The following is a 20,294-nucleotide window of genomic DNA, read 5'->3' as shown; positions in this document are numbered from 1 at the left end:
AACATTGTCGATTTAAAAAAGTAAAAACGAAGAAAAGAAGTTAGAAATTGGTAATATCTGACATTGACAAGTACACTCGAAAAACTTCAACAACATCTCTAGAAAAGTTCCTATTACAAGCTAAAACAGTAAAGAACCGCAAAAAACACAACCAGATTTGAGCAAAAAAGACAAAAAACACGAAATTTTGCTGAAATCTTGATAAAAATTACTCAGTAAGCTTTACCAAAAGTACTCAAAAACTAAAATCAAAACCATCAACATGCAGCAAAATCAACTAATTCGGAATATAGGCATCCCCAAATGCTATAATAAGAATACAAAAGGCAATTAAAAACAACTGGAAACAAAATCTAAAAATTTATGCAATTTTGTGATTTGACGATAGAACATAGAGCCAAAAAACGTTCATTGGAGCAAATAGAGTATTGAAAAACTTCGAAAACAATAGGCAAGTAAAATCGGCTAAGAAACGTTACTAAGATTAGAAAACGAAAACCCAAAAAAATTAAGAAAAATAATTAAAAAATTCTCTTTATTGTCGTTTTTCTAAACGACAAATCATTTAATACCAATAAAACTGTAATCACTTGGTATCTAAGAACTCCATAACCAGTATGCGTCTATTCAAAGCCCATGTAAAGCAGTATAACAGAGCAAAAAGCAAAAAAATTGTTAAAACTCGTCTAAAATTCAGCAAAATAGCTGAAAAACCTGCAAAATGGTATAAAATTCATACTAATGAGCAGAAACCTACAAACTACTATCAAAACAACCTTAAAAATAATACAATATAATAAACTTCTAAACCAAAAAATTAAAAAAAAAACTATATTAAAAAGCCGCACCTGAGCACGAAATTTCGCTCGCTTACAGAATTTTTTTCACACTCAATTTCTTTCTCTCTCCAAAATGGCGGAATGAACAGAAAACTACTCTTTCCGCTGCACTCTTCAATTTTGTTCAGCACCCAAACCACTCTAAAATTTTTCACGCGTTTCATTTCGTGCTTCAAAATTCACTCCAGCTAAAGTGACTTAAAAAAGGACTTCGCCAATACTCCCCTTCGAGTCGTAAAAAAGACAACTCCCATATAAAATTCAAATTCTTTGAATTGTAAAAAAACTTTTTCAATCGCAAATATCGACATATCCGATATAAGATAAGTATTGGAGTATAACTTACAAAATTGCTATTTTGCGCATCGAAACAGTTCTTCTCGAACTCGGAATTGTACATGATTGTTGGCTCTCGTGGAATTTGATACTTGGTATCTTTCAGCAGAGCTTCTGTCGTGATTTGCACTTGTACACTGTGACTCACAAGCAGTTGTTCCAGTCGGTACAAAATAGACGGCAGACAAACTAAAGCAATGGAAATAACTAACAGAAATTTAGCATGGAAGGCAGGCAATACTCTGCCATAGCCTGACTTTAACCCTGATTAATACATTAAATTATAATATCTGAATGTGATGATTAGACCTTTACAATAACTCTTTAAAAAATCGGTTAAAACTCTTTAAAAATCAGTTAATAACTGTTAAGATCACGGTTAATATCTGATTGAAATATTTTTTGTCTCATGAGATTCTATGACTATGACACCTCCATAGAACGATGCAGGGTTAGAATCAATGATTTCCGAAAGCACTTAAACTTGGCCCTCTCAGTTCCATCTGTAGACAAAATTTTTTGGATGGCGTTTTATCACTACAACCTTCCCATGAACACCCGAGCACTAAAAAAAGATTATTTTTGGATTTTTCAACTCACATTTTGAACACATTTTTTTTACGTTTTGTTCTCGCGTCTTTTCGGATTACGATTATAACTTATCTATTACGACTACAACGCATCAATTTTTATGACAACTTTTTAAAAACGCCATAAGATGAAGTTGCCATTTAATAACTTTTTCAATTATGGGGACAACCTGGTTATACAAGTAAAAAAATAACCCATTATGGTCGGAACAATTGCACTCAGACGACTAGTGAGAGCTCGAATCTATTACAACCTGCTTCATTCAGTCTTGGAGATTAAATTCACCAATGGGACTTCATATGACGTCATTAGACGTGTTAGTACTGCACTTCAGTAGTGAAATGCCAACACTTGAGTTCAGCTAATGACAGTTGTGAATGAGAAAAATTAGATTGAGCAAAACAAAAAGTCGGGCACAGTCACTCGAAAAGTCAGAACGGCCAAGCAAATATATTGCAACACCCGTACAATAATTGCTTCAAATTGCTTCATAATTGCTTCATTTGAGAGCAAATGAAAGCACACAAGACTGAGAAAAAAGTTTCAGGAGTTCTAAAAATATAGCAAAATTAAATCGATAACCACATTTAGGTACACAACGGTCGCTATCATGATGCAACTAACAATGAAAAAACTAACTTCTGCCAAAAAAAAACAATTACAGTTCATAGCCCCACCCTTGTTTAACATCTATTGGCGCCACCATTACACAGCAGCATGAACCATCAGACATCAAAAAATGAATTATCAGGCTAACAAACAGAATTTCTGAAAACTCGAAACACTCAAAACTGAAAAATTTTAAAAATTGGGACTGAAAACCGTTCACCCCGATTTTGGGAAGAGAAAAACTGAGCTACTACCAAAGTTATTATCACGTGCTTAGGTTAAACACTAAACTCAGGAACCCAACTAACCGAAATGCATCTAATCACAATGTTATTTAGACCAAATTGTTTGAATACTGTACAAGTATTGTACTGACAACCATTAGAAACTTTTACAAAGAGCAGTTGGCTCTCGATTTGACTAATTTGATTCTTAATCGTTAAAGCTCAAGTTAGCTGAGCTTTCTTACAAGCAATCGGCGACAATACTATCATTTGCCTGATGCCCTACAAATTGCGGAACGAGATTGAACGAGTTTATTACTGATGATATTCATAGATTCAATCAATTAAAGTTAGCCCTTTTAAACGACCGAGCGACTACTACTACTTTCAACGAGATTATTAGTCAATTGGAAACAAAGTACCGAACCAGGCCGGCGTAAAATTCGATAACCAGTCTGTGAAGATTGGTTCCGCTGATATTCATGAGCAACCGCAACAATAACTGCCTTTGCGTATGTGTTGAGTGTGCTGATGTCTGGTGCACGTGTTTAGCCTTGCTTATGTGTGTGCATGTCTGAGAGACTTTATGGGCGTGCTTGATTATGTGCTTCTAGTTGAACACGTGTGTGTACGTTTGAGTTTTTATGAGTTCATATGGCACGAACACAGTTATAAATTTGATGAAAAATTCTACTCTTTTTGAGCATGGGTCGAGTGTTTGCGGGATGGCAAAATCTTGAGTTGGTGAGTTCCTCTCTTTCGCAAGAAAACCGCTGAAAAAATGAATCCAAAAACCTGGTGTTCTGAAATTTAAGTCAAAATACGAAGAATTTGAAAACTCTTTCCGCTGATAAAAAGCTTCCAGATGATATATTAGGGCAATTTAGGATTTCAAAATATCAAATTAAATTAAATTTAAAATAAAATCATGAAGAAAACCCAAACAACACAACGGTAGATGCTATTGTACAAGGAAAAAGCAAGAATGTATATTGAGTCAAATCAGAAGTCCAAAATTGTCAAGCGAAAAATTTGCATGTAGCAAACATAGCCAACAGTTTGCCGTAATAGTCGTCAAAAAAGACTTGGGTGGCGTAAAAGAGGTAGAAACAGATAGATATAGGTTGAAAACGTTAAAGACAATGCTCAAAAAGCTATGTGAAAAATGTTCAGCGATAAATTAATTAAGCTTGTAAAATTCATTCCGCAGAAAAATTTTCATTGGTGACCTTTATTACACATATGAGTTCCTTTGACCTAAAACTAACTCAAAGTAAGCTTAAGTTTAAAAATGCAAAAGTCATTCTATTAAGTGAGGTAAGATCAAAGTCACGTATGATTGAAGTCTAATCACACAAATTACTTCAAAAACGCTGGCCACAGAGTGAGAAATGACGTCACACGAGCAAATGCCGTTAGTTAGAGGAAGAATTCAATCAGAAAAATCAAGCAATTTTTGTTCAGACACCATTTCTTACTCTGCTTTAAAATTAGAGCAAAAAAATCACGCCACAAAACCACTTGCTTTTCCGTCCCACTTCCTGTTTCAGCGTGACCAAAATCATTATTTCAAAAATCAGTAAAATGCGTGAACAGATCTTAAAGACAGCGCCCCAATACAATTCAAACTATTCGATTGTAAAAACAACAAGACCAACGCATTATAGCTCCTCTCAAGTTAGAGCTATTAAAAAAGACACACAATAACTATAAATGCGGGAAACTAAATTTTGGGAGTAATTTGAAACACAGCAACTTAAATAGCATAACTGACCTGTTTTTTTCCACAGTGGTGCTGCAATGGGCCATATATAGCATAACTCAGGAACAAAGAACTGCTTGTCATTTTCGTCCTCAACCACAGATTTCTCTCTACCGCTGTTATCGCGGTCTCCGAGACCTCCAACTTTAACCAATTTCTCATTCTTGCAATTGGCAACGCGACCGAACCGTGTAGTTAACAGATTCAACCGTAAGTTGGTATACTCGACTTCGAGCAAAGGCTGCTTCAAGTTGGTAATATCAGCACCGTACTTAATTCTGTAGTAGTCCGAATAGGTCTCATACAAACTACTTCTAGGAAACTCTGATAACGGGTTCAAGTCATTTCGGATTTTGATCACGTACATTCGGTGAGGACGTTCTTGTTTCCTGTAGATCGGCGAGACAACTGCATTCCGAAAAGCGTGAGGGTTGAATTTGAATGGATGCTGCTGTTTGAATGGTATCTGAGACTCAGCAATGATGTCTGACATCAGTTGGAAGTCTATGAAAACGCCGTCTTCATCCTGCGAAGCGAGAACTGAAACAAAACCAACCAACTGTTCTCAAACTATTCTGACTATAAATCTAGCTTAATTAAAAAGTCAAGGACTTCAATCGTCGTTCACGTGAATGCTTTTCCCCTGAAGCTTACCTTAGCAGCTTCCGTGAATTATTCACTTCAAGCTTAATTGAAATCTAGGAGAGCTGCTCAGAGCCTTTACTTCCGGGTTTTTACTAGTTTCTGTATCATAAAAGCCAAACGAAAAATAATAGCAGAAAAAAGAACAGGACCCAAATATTAGCTAGAAACTTCGCTTGAGAGCAATTGAAGCAATATTTCATAATATAATCCTTGCAATTGTTCTGCCTGAAGTAAAACCATTCTACACAAAGGTAGGAGGGGCAAAATGTAGCCTGTTTTACCCACATTACAATTTTTCCATGCGCCTTCTAATTCCACTAATTTTGATTGGAGTGGAATATTCTTGATATATCCAAGATATAAAGAATTGATCAATTACAAGACGCAATGTCTTGGATAGTTTATTTGCTAAGTATGAAACCAAATCAGAAAAAAGTGAAAAAAGAGGGATTGGTGAGTTTTAAAAAACTAAATCCCATATTTTTCCCAAAGCCTTGTTTAACTTGCTCTTGTTAAGCAGTTTCTCTTAAGTAGATTTTGAACCGCCGGAGTCCTATCATATGACCTTCAAAATTCATTTAGAGATTAAGGTAAGTTATGATAAAAAACTAATCAAACAATTCAGCAAAATCTACGCCCCTGAGCGTAACAAATGACTCCACGCACATAAAAATTAGCTAAACAGCGACAAGAACCTGCAATCAAAAACGATCTTTCGAGCTGTGAGGCGTGATAAAATGTAAAACGAAAAGGGCATTAGATGACGAAATTTAGCTACGCTCAGCTTCGCAGCTATAAAACATAGAAATCCGGAAGCGACTCGAAGCTTCGGCACTTCACAAAAAACACCGTCTGCGTTCCAAATAATTATCTTTTCTCTTTTAACATTTATTCTTTTCCCAACAGATTTGATTAATACATTTTGTGAAAATTTACAGCTGTCAAAATAAGATTGACATTACTGAACCAAGCCAAGCCACGCATGAAAACATTCATAAATCATAGAAAAGAAGCCGCACAGATTTAAAACTTATAACAATTTTGACCGAAAAAACTTACAGCGAAATCTTGATACCGCAAAAAATAGTTCTATTAGAAATTTTTCTAATTACGTTGAAAAAGGAGCCAAAAATCATTGGATGAATAAATACTGATGAAAAAACTGTCAAAAATAGCACATAAGTTTTAAAAATTTAGAACTCCGTAATTAACTTAGCTGCCCAAAAACCACATTGGCAAGCATAAAGCTGATATTATTCTTAGAAACTAAACTGAATTATTCAAAAGAAAACAAACTTGAGACAAGGAAAATTTTCTACTTGGCATTAGAGCAAAAAGGAAAAAAAACGAGATATATTTCTCTTCTAGTAAATATAATAGACAAAAGAATACAAAATATACAAAAGAATACAAAACTTAAATTATCACTGAAAAGATAAAAAGAGAACAAGACTGAAAAGTAGAAAATTGTTTCTACTAAGAAAAATAAAATTAATAAAACCCACCCCAAAAATATTAGCAGAAAATAAGTACCACAGAAAATTTTAAGATTACTTCAAGCAAATTAGCAAAACAGCATTAGGAAATCAACCGGAAACAAACAAAACATAGCCGGCAGATTGCCAAAAAATAGCCGCCGTTGACGCGCTAGACGCACATCGGGATTGAAACAGAAAAAAATAAGATAGAAATTGACAAAAATTTTTCCTAAGTTTCAAAAACTGTTCTAGTTCAGTGTGGTTCCAGTTAGATTCTAAACCTATTCTTACTTTAGCATATAAACTGAAGGGTATTAAGCTTAATGCTTAATACTAATATCAGCTAGCAATCACTCTAATGAACTTTGATAACTTAATGCTTTATGATTTATTGACCGGGAATTTTCAGTTTATCCAGTTTCTATTGATTTTGCTCTTTTGACATTGACCGTATTCACTACATTGCTTAATTCAATGCGTGAAAGAATTTAGAATCCAGTTGAAACAGTGAGTGAGGCAAGTCAGAAGTCAAAGGTGTTGAAAAAAGCAAATGTTCGTATTGTTGAACTCCTATTATGAAAAAATATTCAAAGAATTATAGCGAAAAACTAAGTCACTTAATGATAACATGAATATTTAAAAAACGTAAAACGTAACGCTGCACAGAGAGAGTCATTTTTTTAGTAATTGACTTAAAAACACCAACTTAGAAAAATTGGACAAAAATCTATTAGATGTGTGTATCACTGCTTTCAAATGTTTTGCATCTCATTTACTCTACTCATTGTCATCACGGCCAATGGTTTTGATATTTAAAAAAGTAACAGGGAACGAATGATGAATGTTTAAACTACTTATTAATAGCTTTAATGCAAGTCATTCACTGCTACCAGTCGAAAAAAGAATAAAATTGGGGGAGTTAGAGTTAAACTTCATTTTGAAAAAGCTCAAAACTCGAAACGTCTGGGCAATTTTTGTGTGTTTTCCAAGCTATTTTTCTACGAAGTCAGATGTTATATTCTCTTAATTATACTATAATGTCGAGCGGATATTGCAGTACAGTACCTCATTTCAGTATTTTAATTGGTATTCGCCTAATTTCCACAAAACTTTAGTTCAGAATTTTCGCCTAATGGCTACAAGAATTCATTTCGCCTAATCGACTTTTTGCCTAACATCCTACGCTTTATTACTCCTCTTCGAGTCGTAAAAAAGACCTGATCTGCACCAACAAGCAAGTAATTCCTTTGCTTACGACTCAAATTTCAACTAACCGACATAATATTGCAGAGGAGACTCATTGGGATCAAAAAGGAGGACATCTTTCTCAATTCGGAGCACTTCATTGAACACATACTGGTGGAATATCTCCACTGAGTCTATCTCGTCATCTGATAGCCACACTGACTGACGCAGAGATATTGACACCTGCTCAAGTATCACATGTTTTAGGTTCAATTCAAACAAAGCGTTTTCTCATTACAGAACCCCTCCCCGGGAGCCCCTAATTACATTGATTATACTACAACGAGGGTATAGCTTGGCGAGGGGGAAATTTCATTGTTAATATGCGTTAACGGTTATAACAATGTTTGCACAAAGGACTAGTAAAAGAAAAAAGGAAGATAATTTTTGAATGCTCGTATAAACTAATTGAATCTAACCTCTTCTTCGCCTTCTCTTGTGTGAACTGTGAAAGTGGGCAGGGAGGAAGGAAAGGGAATTGAAGTCAGTATGCCGTAACACTGGTCAGTCTCGAACCGCAGTTCTGTCTCCCTGACATTGCTGTCACCCACGCCTTAAGCACAGCGTCAATTAAACTCTCACAGATGCTAAATGAACTTAATACTTAACGTTTAACGCTAATTTTGTTCACTTTGAGACATTTTGGGTCTTTCCCATTATAGTCCCCCCTCCATTCTAGTATATAAGATCTTTTCGGTTTGTGCCCCCCCCCCCCCCCCCCCCCTCAGTACGTTATGCTCCCCCCAGCTACAGAGCACGCACGTGCCATGTAAAAATTTATCATGATTGTGGGGGAGGGGGGGGGAGGGGGAGGGTGGGGGCTATAGGTTATCTGACCACAAAGCTGGGGGTGGGGGCTATAATGGGAAAGACCCGAAATTTCAAATTTAACAAGTTTTGCAGAGTTCTGTAATAAACCGTAAATCGACTAACTGCTTTCGAAAGACAAGCAGGGGCAAATCAATTTCGAGGTGCTGTAGCTTAGAAATGTTTTATCGATGCAACAAAAACGACCCCATAGGATGTTCTAACCCTAAACCTGAAGGATGGCAGTCTGACTGCTTAACCACTAAGCTACAATGGCTCTGATTCTCATCGCTTACAATCGCTTTTTTTATTAGCAACAAAACTTATTTCAGAATGAGAGCAACTTTGATCACTAAAACATGAAGAACTCAGGTGTGCAAAAGTCACTAAAGAAGTCAAAGAATGTTTTAGAACAAAGTGCAAAAACAGTCCAGTACACGTTTACAATAATTGCTTCAAACTTCGTTCGAGAGCAATTAGAAAATGATAAGTTATTAGCTTGATCTTAACTGATAACAAAAGGCGGGCGGGTATTTACAGAAAAGATTTTTTTTGAATCATGAAGTATTCATTTAAAATGCTAAAATTTGAATATATCAATCAAACTGAACATTGCCTAATTTATGCAACATTATTTACTGACTGACCTTTCACAAAGTTCTGCATGCGCTTGTACATTTTGACGTCGACTGTGTAGAAGAAACACTGTTTGGACTCCGTGGGAAGGGACGTTGCTGTGAAGTGAGCGGGGAACGACTTAGGGTACACTCTTCGTCTCTTTTTGCTACCCTGGTGTCCCTTCATCATACTGTCTGTTGTCGTGTCTGCTTCTATTGACAGCAGGATATCCTCGTCCTCTGTACAATCAAAATTCTACTTTCAAGATTTTAGAGTGACAAATATACGCGAAGGACAATTATAAGAATGATCCAGACAAACTTCATTATGGCCACTTTTTTATATAAGCCTTTAAGTTCGATCAAATAACCTCTATGATGATAATTTGTTCATTTGAATATTTCTCTTTTTCATTTTAGACAATACTCGACAAACTTTTCAGCTATCTTTTATACCAGCATAGCTGTCTGGGAATGAACTCTTTCCCTAGAAAACTTTTCTTTGAACGAGAGATTGAAATCAAAATAACGATTACTTTGTATTTTTTGAGTATCATGAGATCACCAACAATCATTTAGCGAAAAAATTCAGATAACAGCTTGCCATTATTCGAAGCTTCCTAACCTTCTTGATTCAGATCTTGTATAACGTGTCGAATCAGCTTTGACCTCTTATACACTTCCTTGGTCTGTCCATCAATCTCGCCCGAAAGTATCACCTCTTGCAAAGCTTCATCACATAACTTTTTAGCAGCTTCTTTCAACGCCACCAAATCTGGTTCCGGCAGATTAGTTTCAGCGCATTGTTTCACATCCGTTCTCCACCGCGAATAAAACAACTTTATCTTTTTATTTTCGGTGTCAATGTTAAATGATGTCAGGGGAAAATAATAAGTGTCTTTCGGTAACTTATCCTGATGTTTCTTCAGAATTTGAAATGACGTCTGCTTCTTTACGTAAGCGTCAAGCTGTACACATAGACATTCATATTTCTGATAAAGCTCTGTCTTAAGAGGATCATTGTCAATCGGAGGCGAAACGTAGCAGTACTTGCTTTTGATGTAAGGTGAAATTATTTTGACCTTCTCAATCAGATTGGAGACCGAAGCCTGAACTGCAGAATCGGACGAATTGTGGAATATTTTGACTTGCTCCGAGGTCCTGAAACAGTAAATCTTTCCTGTTTACCTTTCGACAGCCAATATATCATTAAAAATTTCAGTAATTAGGATGGATCTTAATCCACAAAGGTTCCATTTTTATTTAATTCAAACCTTGAAATTATTGAAATTCAAAACTTTTCTATCTGCTCACAGCCTAATGAATGGATTTGAAATATTCAAAATGTCATTTTAACTTGATCGTAAACTAATTCAAAAAAACCTTTTCTATACTTGGTCGAAAGCACAAATCAGACGGAAATGATGTACCTAAACAACAAGGCTAGGTCTTCGACACTTTGAGGAGCTTCAAAGCACAGAAGTTTTGTTTTTTGCAGCGGCCGCTTCGTCAAACCCTTCAGCTCATCGTACGTCACAACCACAAATTTAAACTTCCCTTTGCCGAACTCAAACCAAATGTCGGAATGTTGTTGCCTTGCAACCATTTGAACTGTTTTGTCCAGCGAATAACTGCCAACAATGTGACCGATAGAAGACTCCAACTTCTGGTTTTCCAGTTTATTCTTCAGACAGAATCTGAGAGAAGCTGCGAGTGCTACGCATAACAATCGGTCACAGCACAAGACTAGAATGGAACCTTTCGATTGTTCTTTGACACAGTCGACAACTAGGGTTATCAATAATGGTCAATGACTTCCAGAATGAAAATATGTAACAAAACCGATTAACGTCAGACGAGTTGCTCTCGATCTAATGGCGGTGGGGGGGGGGGGGGGTACAAACAGCTATTAAGAAACCACTAAAATGAACAGAATGATTTACAATTGTTTCAAGAAGCCGGCAAATCATTATTAAGATTCCTCCCAACAACACTACACGAGCATATAATACATACGTCTTTTTCTTAGAAAGTACACAACAATGCAACACAATATTTTCATAGAATGTCCAAAACTGGGGCGAGGAAAACATCTATTTTTAATACTTTTAATTATAGTGTTCAATGTTTCCTATTTTCGGAATTTCAGAACGAATAGTGCTACCACACACGACCGGATTTCTAAATTATGTCTTGTTGCAATTTAATTAGGTTTTCTTAGTAATTACTGAGCCACACAATATCCTGAAGATTATTACTTTAAGCCATGCGAAATAGAAACATCATTGACCAATATGATTCCTTTTACAAAGAGATCTCGCCACGTTTCCTCACTCTTTTCATCTAACATATCCAGACAGTATAGCTCAACTGAACACGCTATTTGATAGCTCAGCGACAGATCTTGAAAAGGTAGCATTTGTGAGTTTTCAGCTGTTGCCTCCTTTGAGGACTTCATTGTCATTAATTTTGTGATGTCCAGTTTGAACTTCTTGGCAGCCACCAAAGCACCGTATGGTCCGATGCAGGACAGACATCTATCGATAGACTTCAGCAAATGGCAGGGTGAATAGGAAAAACTTGGTTTCAAAATATCCACCGAAAGTCTATTTGTAACTTCGCAATTTGGATAGACTGCCTTCATTCTCATTAAATACTCATCCAGAAATTTTTCAGACAAGCACTCACTGTCAGCATTGTATGTCTCTGCGGTCACAAATTTCAGTTTCTTTTGAAATGTAGCTACTTTTGTTTTGTTAAACACACGGTTTGCATCAAACAATCTCACTTCGCATTCCAACACGTTTTGGCTACTGGCTAATAGATCACTCAATTGAGAATGATGACAGGTTTTCTCTACAACATTAGTTACAAATGCTATGGTGGTAGAGAAATGCCGAGTGATTTCACCTGAAACAAATTTTATTTTCATTCGAGATTTAATTTACGGTCTCTTCAAGCATAAAATAAAACTCCATTACTTGGTAAATAGCCGCTTTAGCAAACCAATCTTTTAACGCTAGTTTCCGCGAAAAAGTGTTTGAAATAAGCCAAGTCTTATTGGGCGAATTTTGGTATTAACTACTTTATATCAAATTTATAAACCAAAATTCTAAAGAGTCATGATATACGTAAATGCTAATATGCGTACTGTCGTTTTAATTCGCAATTAGTAATCCGACAGGACTACTGCAATTCTTTCATTTCTGTCAATTAAGAACACCGTTGAACCGCACTGCGTAAATCATTGAAAAATGCGTGTATACACTGGCTAAAAACAGATACTTGCCAAGTAATAAATAGGATTACTTATTTAAAGAAAGATCCTAGTAAGCTATATTTCGATATTTTTCACAATTGAGAAAATGAACTATTTATCAATTTCAACTCAACAAAAAAACGTCAATACACTTAACCAAGTGGAAGCGACAAAGCCATTTGACTCATTTTACTGCTTGCCCTTAGTTCAGCACCATTAGATTATAAGCGCAACTTGAGTGTCTCAAGTACAGAAGTCTTTTGTTTTAGCAAGCGAAACAATGCAGGATACATATGTGGTCGAAAATAAAGAAAAACATAGCTGGCAGATTGCCAGAAAATAGCCGCAATAGATTCGTAGATCGGCAGTCTAAAAAAACAGTAAAAAAGACAGACCAAAAAAATTCGTCTTTTCATTGAAGGCTGATCTGTTATATTTTGATTAAAAATCTGTATAAGTTATTGCTGCCTCTATTAGCTGATCTCAAATAACCTTCATTTAGAGTGATACACACCCATTTGACCTTATCTCTTTGAATTAAAGTAAATAAAAGTCAATTTCAAAGTGAGGAAGTCATTTTTGAGAGTGAGGTAAGTCAAGTGTGACCAAAAATTTAATCACGCGCATGAACAAAAAAACTCGCTCCACTAAGAGCGAAAAATGACGTCACACATGCAATTCAGTTGAAATTGCATGAACGAATGAACAAAAAATGGCTGTGACGTCATATGGTCGTAACAAAAATCATGACGACGAAATAAAAAAACATAGCAGGACAAGTCCTGACGTACAATTCAAAGAATTTTCATTGACTAACCAGAAAAACTAGACCTAGAATGGACTATGAGTGAATTGAGAAAACTATTTTAAAAAAATCAGATCAAAAAATAAGAAAAAAAACAAAAAAACAATGTCAAAGTGCCGCATGTGAACAAAAAAAACCACTAGCGAGAAATGAAAATTTAATTCAAACAAAAATTTAGGCCTAGAATGAGCTGTGAATGGATTGGGAAAACCAGTTAGAAAAAAATCCGATCCAAAAAATCGAAAAAACAGTAAAAATCAGAGTGAAATTGCCGCATGTGAACAAAAAACCACTACCGAGAATCCGAATTTTTGTTCAAACACCATTTTCGCACTCTACTTTAAAATTAGAGCGAAAAAAATTCACGCCGCAAAACCACTCGCTTTTTCGCTCCATTTCCTGTTTCGGCGTGACCAAAATCACTACTCCAATTTGACTTCAAAAATCATGAAAATGTGTGAACAGATCTTAAAAAAAAAAAAGACAGCGCCCCAATACAATTCAAATTCTTTGAATTGTAATAAAAAACCAAGAGAAGGCCAATAATAGCCTCACCTATCGCTGTGCGGCTATTAAGCAACGAATGCAAATATCTAAGAAGCATTGTAGGCACTTATTTACGCTTTCTGTCAAGCTTAAAGTTCTGAAGGCTCAGGAACAAAAATTATTGATCTCAACTAAACTCAGATGAAACTATCGAATTTAGAAATTTTAGTTCATTCGATTATTGGTATCACTTTAATTATTCAACATATTTTAACCCACATATAAAAAAATCCAATGATATCTCCAGAGAACCAGTTGAACTGGGGTTAAAGAAACTAATCGTTCGCTCCCAAACACCATTCGTCTACAGCATTGCTGATTTGAACTGGATTTGAACAGAGAATAAACCAATTTTTATCAAGTTCAATTTATTTGATCAACGGACGCTCACAAATTATTTTTTTAAGACTACAGTTCAACCGCTTTTCTAGCCAGCTGCTTTTCCAGATTACAACAAGAAAAAGGAAATCGCTTGCATCACAATTCAGGGATTTCCAAAGAGATCCAGGGATATACATGGAGCAAATTTTTGAAACCAAATCTTTTGATTGCAGTAAATTGTGGGAATATCGTTCAATTTCATGAAATCTGATGAACTACAATATGACCTTGAGGGACAACTAAATTATTTTTCTCGTTAAATTTACCCGTTAAATTAGTCGGCTTTTTAGTTACTGTACAATTAGTTTTTACGTGACATTTTAGCATTAACAGCTTTAGGCTTTGATTTTTTTGCTAAATGAATCATTTCTTTCATTTAATTTGACGGAAAAATTTTCGAAAAAAGTTGACGGGTAGTACTTTCTTGAAAAAATTCTAGGTTTGATGCCATGTTTACCTTCTTTCAAAGAAATAAGGTACAAATATTCATGTATTTCAATAACATAGCCAGCAGATTGCCGGAAAATAGCCGCGATAGACGCTTGTGGCCTTCCATGAATCGAAACACCTAAAGAAATATGATAGACAGATCGACCACCAGTCCTTCAATAGACCACTAGACTTTTCGGGTTAGCTTCGGACTGTCAATCTTTGACACATACGTTCTATAAGGAAAACACCCTTAAAGAGCTATTTCAAAAAAGATATTCGAAATCAAAAACTCAAGACTAATACAAAAGAATTAGGGCATATAAGTTTGGCACTACTTAGATGCACACTATTGGTCTTTAACTAGTAAATGTTCAATAAAATTTAAAGTTCCGTAAGTCAGTTCAGAAGTCATTTTTTGAGCGAGGAAAATCACGCAATTGACCCAAAAGCAGAAATGACTTCACGCACACAAATTTTAACTGCAAAGCAGTAGCAGTCACTGAAGTCATTGAAAAAGTCAATTCCAAGAAGTCAGGTCATAAGAATCATCGATGGAGACGACGAATTAAAAAAAAATATAGCCGAAGAATTCCGGAAACGACTCGAAGGAGAAAATTGCCCATACTTATGACTAAACAACTAGATTAACTATTGTAAACCCTAAACCTCCAAAAATGCCATAAAAAAATAAGGAAGAATAGAAACGGCATTCAAAAACAAATTGAACAAAAAAACAATAAAAACTTAATGAGTTTTTTTTTATTAGTACAAGGAAACATATACACCGAATAAGGTTTCTTTGCATTTAGATCAATGAAAAGCTTGCAAAGCAATCGCCAGTCATAATATGGTAAGAAAATTGTCTAAGCTTAAAAAAAAGAAAACCTGCAAAAAAATTTAAAAAAATGGTTTAAAATTTTTCAATTTTCCTGTCATTTTTCCTAAAAAATGATTTATACAAACAAAACTTTCATCAATTGGTATCTGAAAATTCCTTAAGTAACAAGCTTCTATTCAAATCCCACTTAAAGCAGTAAAACAAAAAACGGGTAAAAATCAATAAATTTCTAAAAATCAGCAAAACTTATCAAAAACCTCCAAATTAGCATTAAAAATCAAATTAACTACTTGAAACCTTCAATTCCTATTAAAAAAAGCCTGAAGCTAATACAATATCATAAATCAAGCCTCATAACTAACAAAAGTTGCAAAAAAAGCTTTTAAAAGCCGCACGTCAACAAAATTCGCTCGCTTGGAGAAAATTTTTCACACATGAGTTTCTCGCTCTCTCAAAAACAGCGGTATGAACAAAAACCACTCTCTTTTCGCTCCGCTCTTCATTTTTGTTCAGCGCCAAAATCACTCCAAATTTTTTCACGCGTTTCATTTCAGCTTCAAAAATCACTCCGATAAAATTGATTAAAAAAAGGACTTCTCCAATACTCCTCTTCCGAGTGTAAAACCACGATGTCCCCAATAATAGCCGCTATCCCTTCGCGGCTATTAATAAATACTGAAAGGGATTAATTTTAAACTTGAAAGTCGCTGTTTATAGTTCTGTTTTGAATTAAATCCATTTTGTAGCAATTTTTTGTAGGTTTTCAATATCTTTCATTTGCAGTTTTTTTTTCGAAACCATGCCCGAGAGCACTATGACATTATCGGTACAAAGTAATCTATTTATTGGCCGTAAGCTTCATATCCTTCCAAGACATTATGGGTGGTATTCATGGATTTTTACGGATCTATGTGACATTTACGAATTTTGCTAAATTGTCGGCTTTCAAAAATTTCAGCTTCCTAAATGGAAAGATCAGTGTCAATCGAGTCTAGAACCTCAGCCTCTATTTTTTGGAACTTTTGATTGAAAATCAGATCAGATATTCAAATGGCTTTCCAGAATTCAACTTTATTTGATAATATGGGATGTTGCACTCGAGATCTATGGTTGTAAACTAGCCAGATGTTTGGTGACAAGTGGTATGTTTTCTCTTATTTTCTTCGTAGCCATGTTTGGATTTTTGAACGAAAATGCAAAGTGCATTGGGTAAAATTACAGGTTGGGTAAAGTGGTATTGGATATAATGGCACTGGGTCAAATAAGATTGGGTAAATTCTCCTGACACCGGTTTAATTGTTGCGTGTACGGCAGACCCTGGGAACATTTCTCTTCAATTCGCAAAACAAGGCAAATTGTTGTTTGCTCTATTCAATTCAGTTTCACTTCTAAAATTTGTAACGTGTATGCACAAAAATACGATGATTTTCTAACCAATTGTGGCCCAAATTTTCTGCACCCAGCACCAATCATCAATGATGAGAACTGAGTGCTTGGCCTCATTAACTTCCGAGTCCACAAACCCTTGTAGAGAAGAAATGGTGTCCACAATAGATGTAGATTTGCTACCAGCTGTAATTTGGTTTTCGTCTGCATAATTTGATATGCGTAATTCACTTGGCAGATGCCGCCTAGAATAACTAATTAGCTCTTGTTTTCTTTCAATGTTGGCACAAAATATACATATCACTGTTCGCTCAACATCACTAAATCCTTTTCGCTGTCGAGAACGCAAAATGTTGATAGTTTGACAGATTTTAGAATTTAAACGCGAGCAATCTACGTCAACCAAAACCTTTTTTACACCGATTAAAGTTCGATCTACGTCCGCCATTTTATCTGAAAACAAAACTTACCTATGACGAAACGTGTCTTTCTCATTATAGCCCACCCCCGCCCATTGATGTAAATATACCAGGGGGTTAAAATTTCTTGGGGGGGGGGGGGGGGCTATAATGGGAAAGACCCGATTCCTATGTTTTTGGGCCCACGTTGGGAGCCATGTTTCGTGTTGTAGGATGCGCCATTGTATACGGAGTTGTTAACGGCTAGAACATGTTTGTCCAACGCTCACCCTGTACACTTTTCGCACACAACCAGGAACAGCTGTCTTTGAAATCGTAACACCAAAATTATATTGTGGCACGATATTATCAATAACACGGTAATAACACCAAAATTATATTGTGGCACGATATTATCAATAACACGATAACAATCCCGAAAAGCGATAATAGAACACCCCTCAACGGCGATCAATTAAAAGTTGAAATCGAACGTCTACAACGAAAGGTTGATATAGTTGGAATTGTTTATTGTGTCAGAGAAGGCGCCCCTGACGTCTACAGCAAATTGAAAGAAACTGAGATGCCAGTGTTGCATATTGTCAAGAATCTTTTATCTCACCGAAAGCAAAAAGATAAGAAAGTGTTGAAAAAGTACAGCAAGCTTCACTTGGATCCATTTCTCGAATTGAAAACGCTCTTCTCAATCGTACGAAACAACGGTGATTTGAAGCGAATTTGCAAAAAGAAGAATAGCAAACCCCAAAAACAACGAAAGAAAAACCGTAAGTTCTGTGAAGTTCCTATCGATTAAGTTCCTTGGTCCGGATCACAGCTTTTAACCTAAAGTACCAGTCGTTAAAATTAGTTTTTGAGAAATTCCTAGAGATTAAGTTCCTTGGTTTTGCTCAGAAAATAATAGAACACAAAATGGGGAAAAATTGTAAAACTTGCAAGAAGGCCGTTAACGCAAACGAAAAGAGCTATACTTGTGGGGCAATTACAGCTGGCATTATAATTGTAACATGCATCTGACTCCTGAATGTACAACTCTTTCTCCAGCTGCAATTACTGGCATTAAAAAGCTTGGTAAGAATGCCATGCTACTCTGCAATAATTGTGTTGAACAAAATGAAAGGGAAAATTTTATTCGTTGTCGAACCATGGCAAAAGTTGCTGAAAAAATCGAAAGCTTGGATGTTGGGGAAAAAACTGAAGACTATGGAAAGGCGACTAACGGACTTGGTGGATGAGAAAATTGGGAATGCTACGAAAATGACGCGTGACAAAGTTGAAAAAACATATGCTGCTGTTGCTGCCGTTGAAATTACTTCAGGAAAACCTAAAGACGTCAAAACTGATGAAAACTCGAATAGTCACAATATCAAAAACTATAAGAATACAAGGGATACCTGAGCATCCTAATAAAACGAAATGCGAAAATCTTCTCCCAACAAACGATGAAGTTAACAATCTGCTCAATTCGATAGATGCGAATGCACATGTCTCGGTAAAACAAAGACTTGAAAAGTTTCGAAATGATAGAAAAAAGCCAAGGGCGGTATTAGTAACCTTGGTAAATGAACACGAAACAAGAATCACTCTTGCAAAAAGTCGAGAATTCAGAAATAATTTGGATGAAAGAAACATTTACATGCTGCCAGCATTGACGAGGGATGACGCACAGAAAGAAAATCAAATGTTAAAAAAACAAAGGGAGCTGCTTGACGGAGGTGTACCTAAGGAGAAATTGAAAGTTCGAAATCTTGAACTTTACAATGATGGGGTCAAAGTGCAGTTGGTTGTACAGAATGTCCCCTGGCTAGGAGGCTTTTTCTATATCCTCCAACTAAATACAAGAAGCTTAGTAAATATTGAAAGAAGATCAAAGTTCATGAATGCGATAATCAACTCAGATTATAATGTTCTATGTCTTTGCGAAACCTGGTTGAACGATAACATTCATGACTCGGAACTCTTTTTTATAGATTACAAAAATTATAGAAGTGATCGGGCCACAATTGGCGTTAGAAATGCGCATGGAGGTACGCTCATTGCTGTGAAAAATACTCTGATATCGGAAAAAAATAAATTCCACTCTACCCAACTCATGTGTAGCGTGTAAAATTATTCTGAATGACACTCAAGTATTTCTATATGCGTTTTTCAACCCACCCATTTCAAGCTCATATCCATACACGATAGAGGACTTCCAATTGCTCCTGAGAAACATTCCTAAAAACAAACCAATTGTCATCTGTGGAGACCTTAATTTTCCAGAAGCAAACTGGATGACACTGTATAGTCCCAACGAGACTGAAGACAAAGTCATCGAAATGTTTGCAGGAAAATTGTTTCGGCAACTCATCGACTTACCGACATGTGGAAACAACATCTTGTATACTGCCTTCTATCAAAAATGTCATCGATCAGCTGAATTAGACAAATCTTTTCCATCTATCTGTAATCTCACTGACCATGAAGCCATTCTTCTATCCTCACAAAACCCAGTTACTGAAACAAAATCATTAATACAGAATTGTAAAGGATATATAATGCTTACTATGACGCTAAAAACGAGCATCTTGTTGAAAAACCGTTCCAGTCAATTTGTTACACCAACAACAAAATGAGCGAAGAATTCACAAGGTATCTTGATGGAGTTTTTGATTTGTATGACCCAAAAAGAACAAGGCATAGAAAATCGCTGCCACCTTGCATTTTTTGTGGTATTTCAAATTTGATTAATAAGTTGAAGACACAGAAACGTTTATTGGAGAATAAACCAACAGCTTACAGAAAACAGTTGGTTCTAAAACTGGAAAACCAAGTCACTAAGTCACTGATTCAGCTGAAGAAGACAGAGTGGTGTACCAATAAAACTTACTGGGATAGAGAAAAACAGACAGAATTTTTATACATCTGAAAAACCTAAACAAATCTGCCTGCCTGCCCAAAGATTTGATGAATGATACCACGCGATCAATTCACGCCATAAATTCAAAGTTCAATTCGATGCGAACAAATAAATATGTTAAATCAATTTTTTCACTAAAGTACAGACGAGCAAGAATCTCTCAACATCATACATTCTGT

The 20,294-nt window shown here is 35.7% G+C and overlaps 1 protein-coding gene across 2 annotated transcripts in view; it reads right to left on the bottom strand.

The window, feature by feature from the left end:
- LOC142336016 (endoribonuclease Dicer-like) overlaps positions 1 to 17,280 on the bottom strand; it is a 28,131-nt gene extending 10,851 nt beyond the window's left edge. The window contains exons 1-9 of one of the 2 annotated variants that reach the window (XM_075384482.1): positions 16,849 to 17,280; positions 11,444 to 12,063; positions 10,584 to 10,941; positions 9,779 to 10,314; positions 9,184 to 9,393; positions 8,149 to 8,282; positions 7,759 to 7,912; positions 4,374 to 4,901; positions 1,186 to 1,364 (exon numbers count right to left, since the gene is read on the bottom strand). In XM_075384482.1, the coding sequence (XP_075240597.1) occupies positions 1,186 to 1,364; positions 4,374 to 4,901; positions 7,759 to 7,912; positions 8,149 to 8,282; positions 9,184 to 9,393; positions 9,779 to 10,314; positions 10,584 to 10,759 (1,917 nt within the window). In that variant the 5' untranslated portion in view covers positions 10,760 to 10,941; positions 11,444 to 12,063; positions 16,849 to 17,280. The remainder of the gene's footprint in view (positions 1 to 1,185; positions 1,365 to 4,373; positions 4,902 to 7,758; positions 7,913 to 8,148; positions 8,283 to 9,183; positions 9,394 to 9,778; positions 10,315 to 10,583; positions 10,942 to 11,443; positions 12,064 to 16,848) is intronic. The other variant, XM_075384483.1, reaches the window with a different exon arrangement.
- Between the last annotated feature and the right edge of the window lie 3,014 nt (positions 17,281 to 20,294).

The sequence above is a fragment of the Convolutriloba macropyga genome, chromosome 3, assembly GCF_964194025.1.
Source record: "Convolutriloba macropyga chromosome 3, txConMacr16.3, whole genome shotgun sequence".
Taxonomy (NCBI): Eukaryota; Metazoa; Xenacoelomorpha; order Acoela; family Convolutidae; genus Convolutriloba; species Convolutriloba macropyga.
The sequence above is the reverse complement of the archived record's forward strand: the minus strand, read 5'-3'. Positions and strand labels throughout refer to the sequence as shown.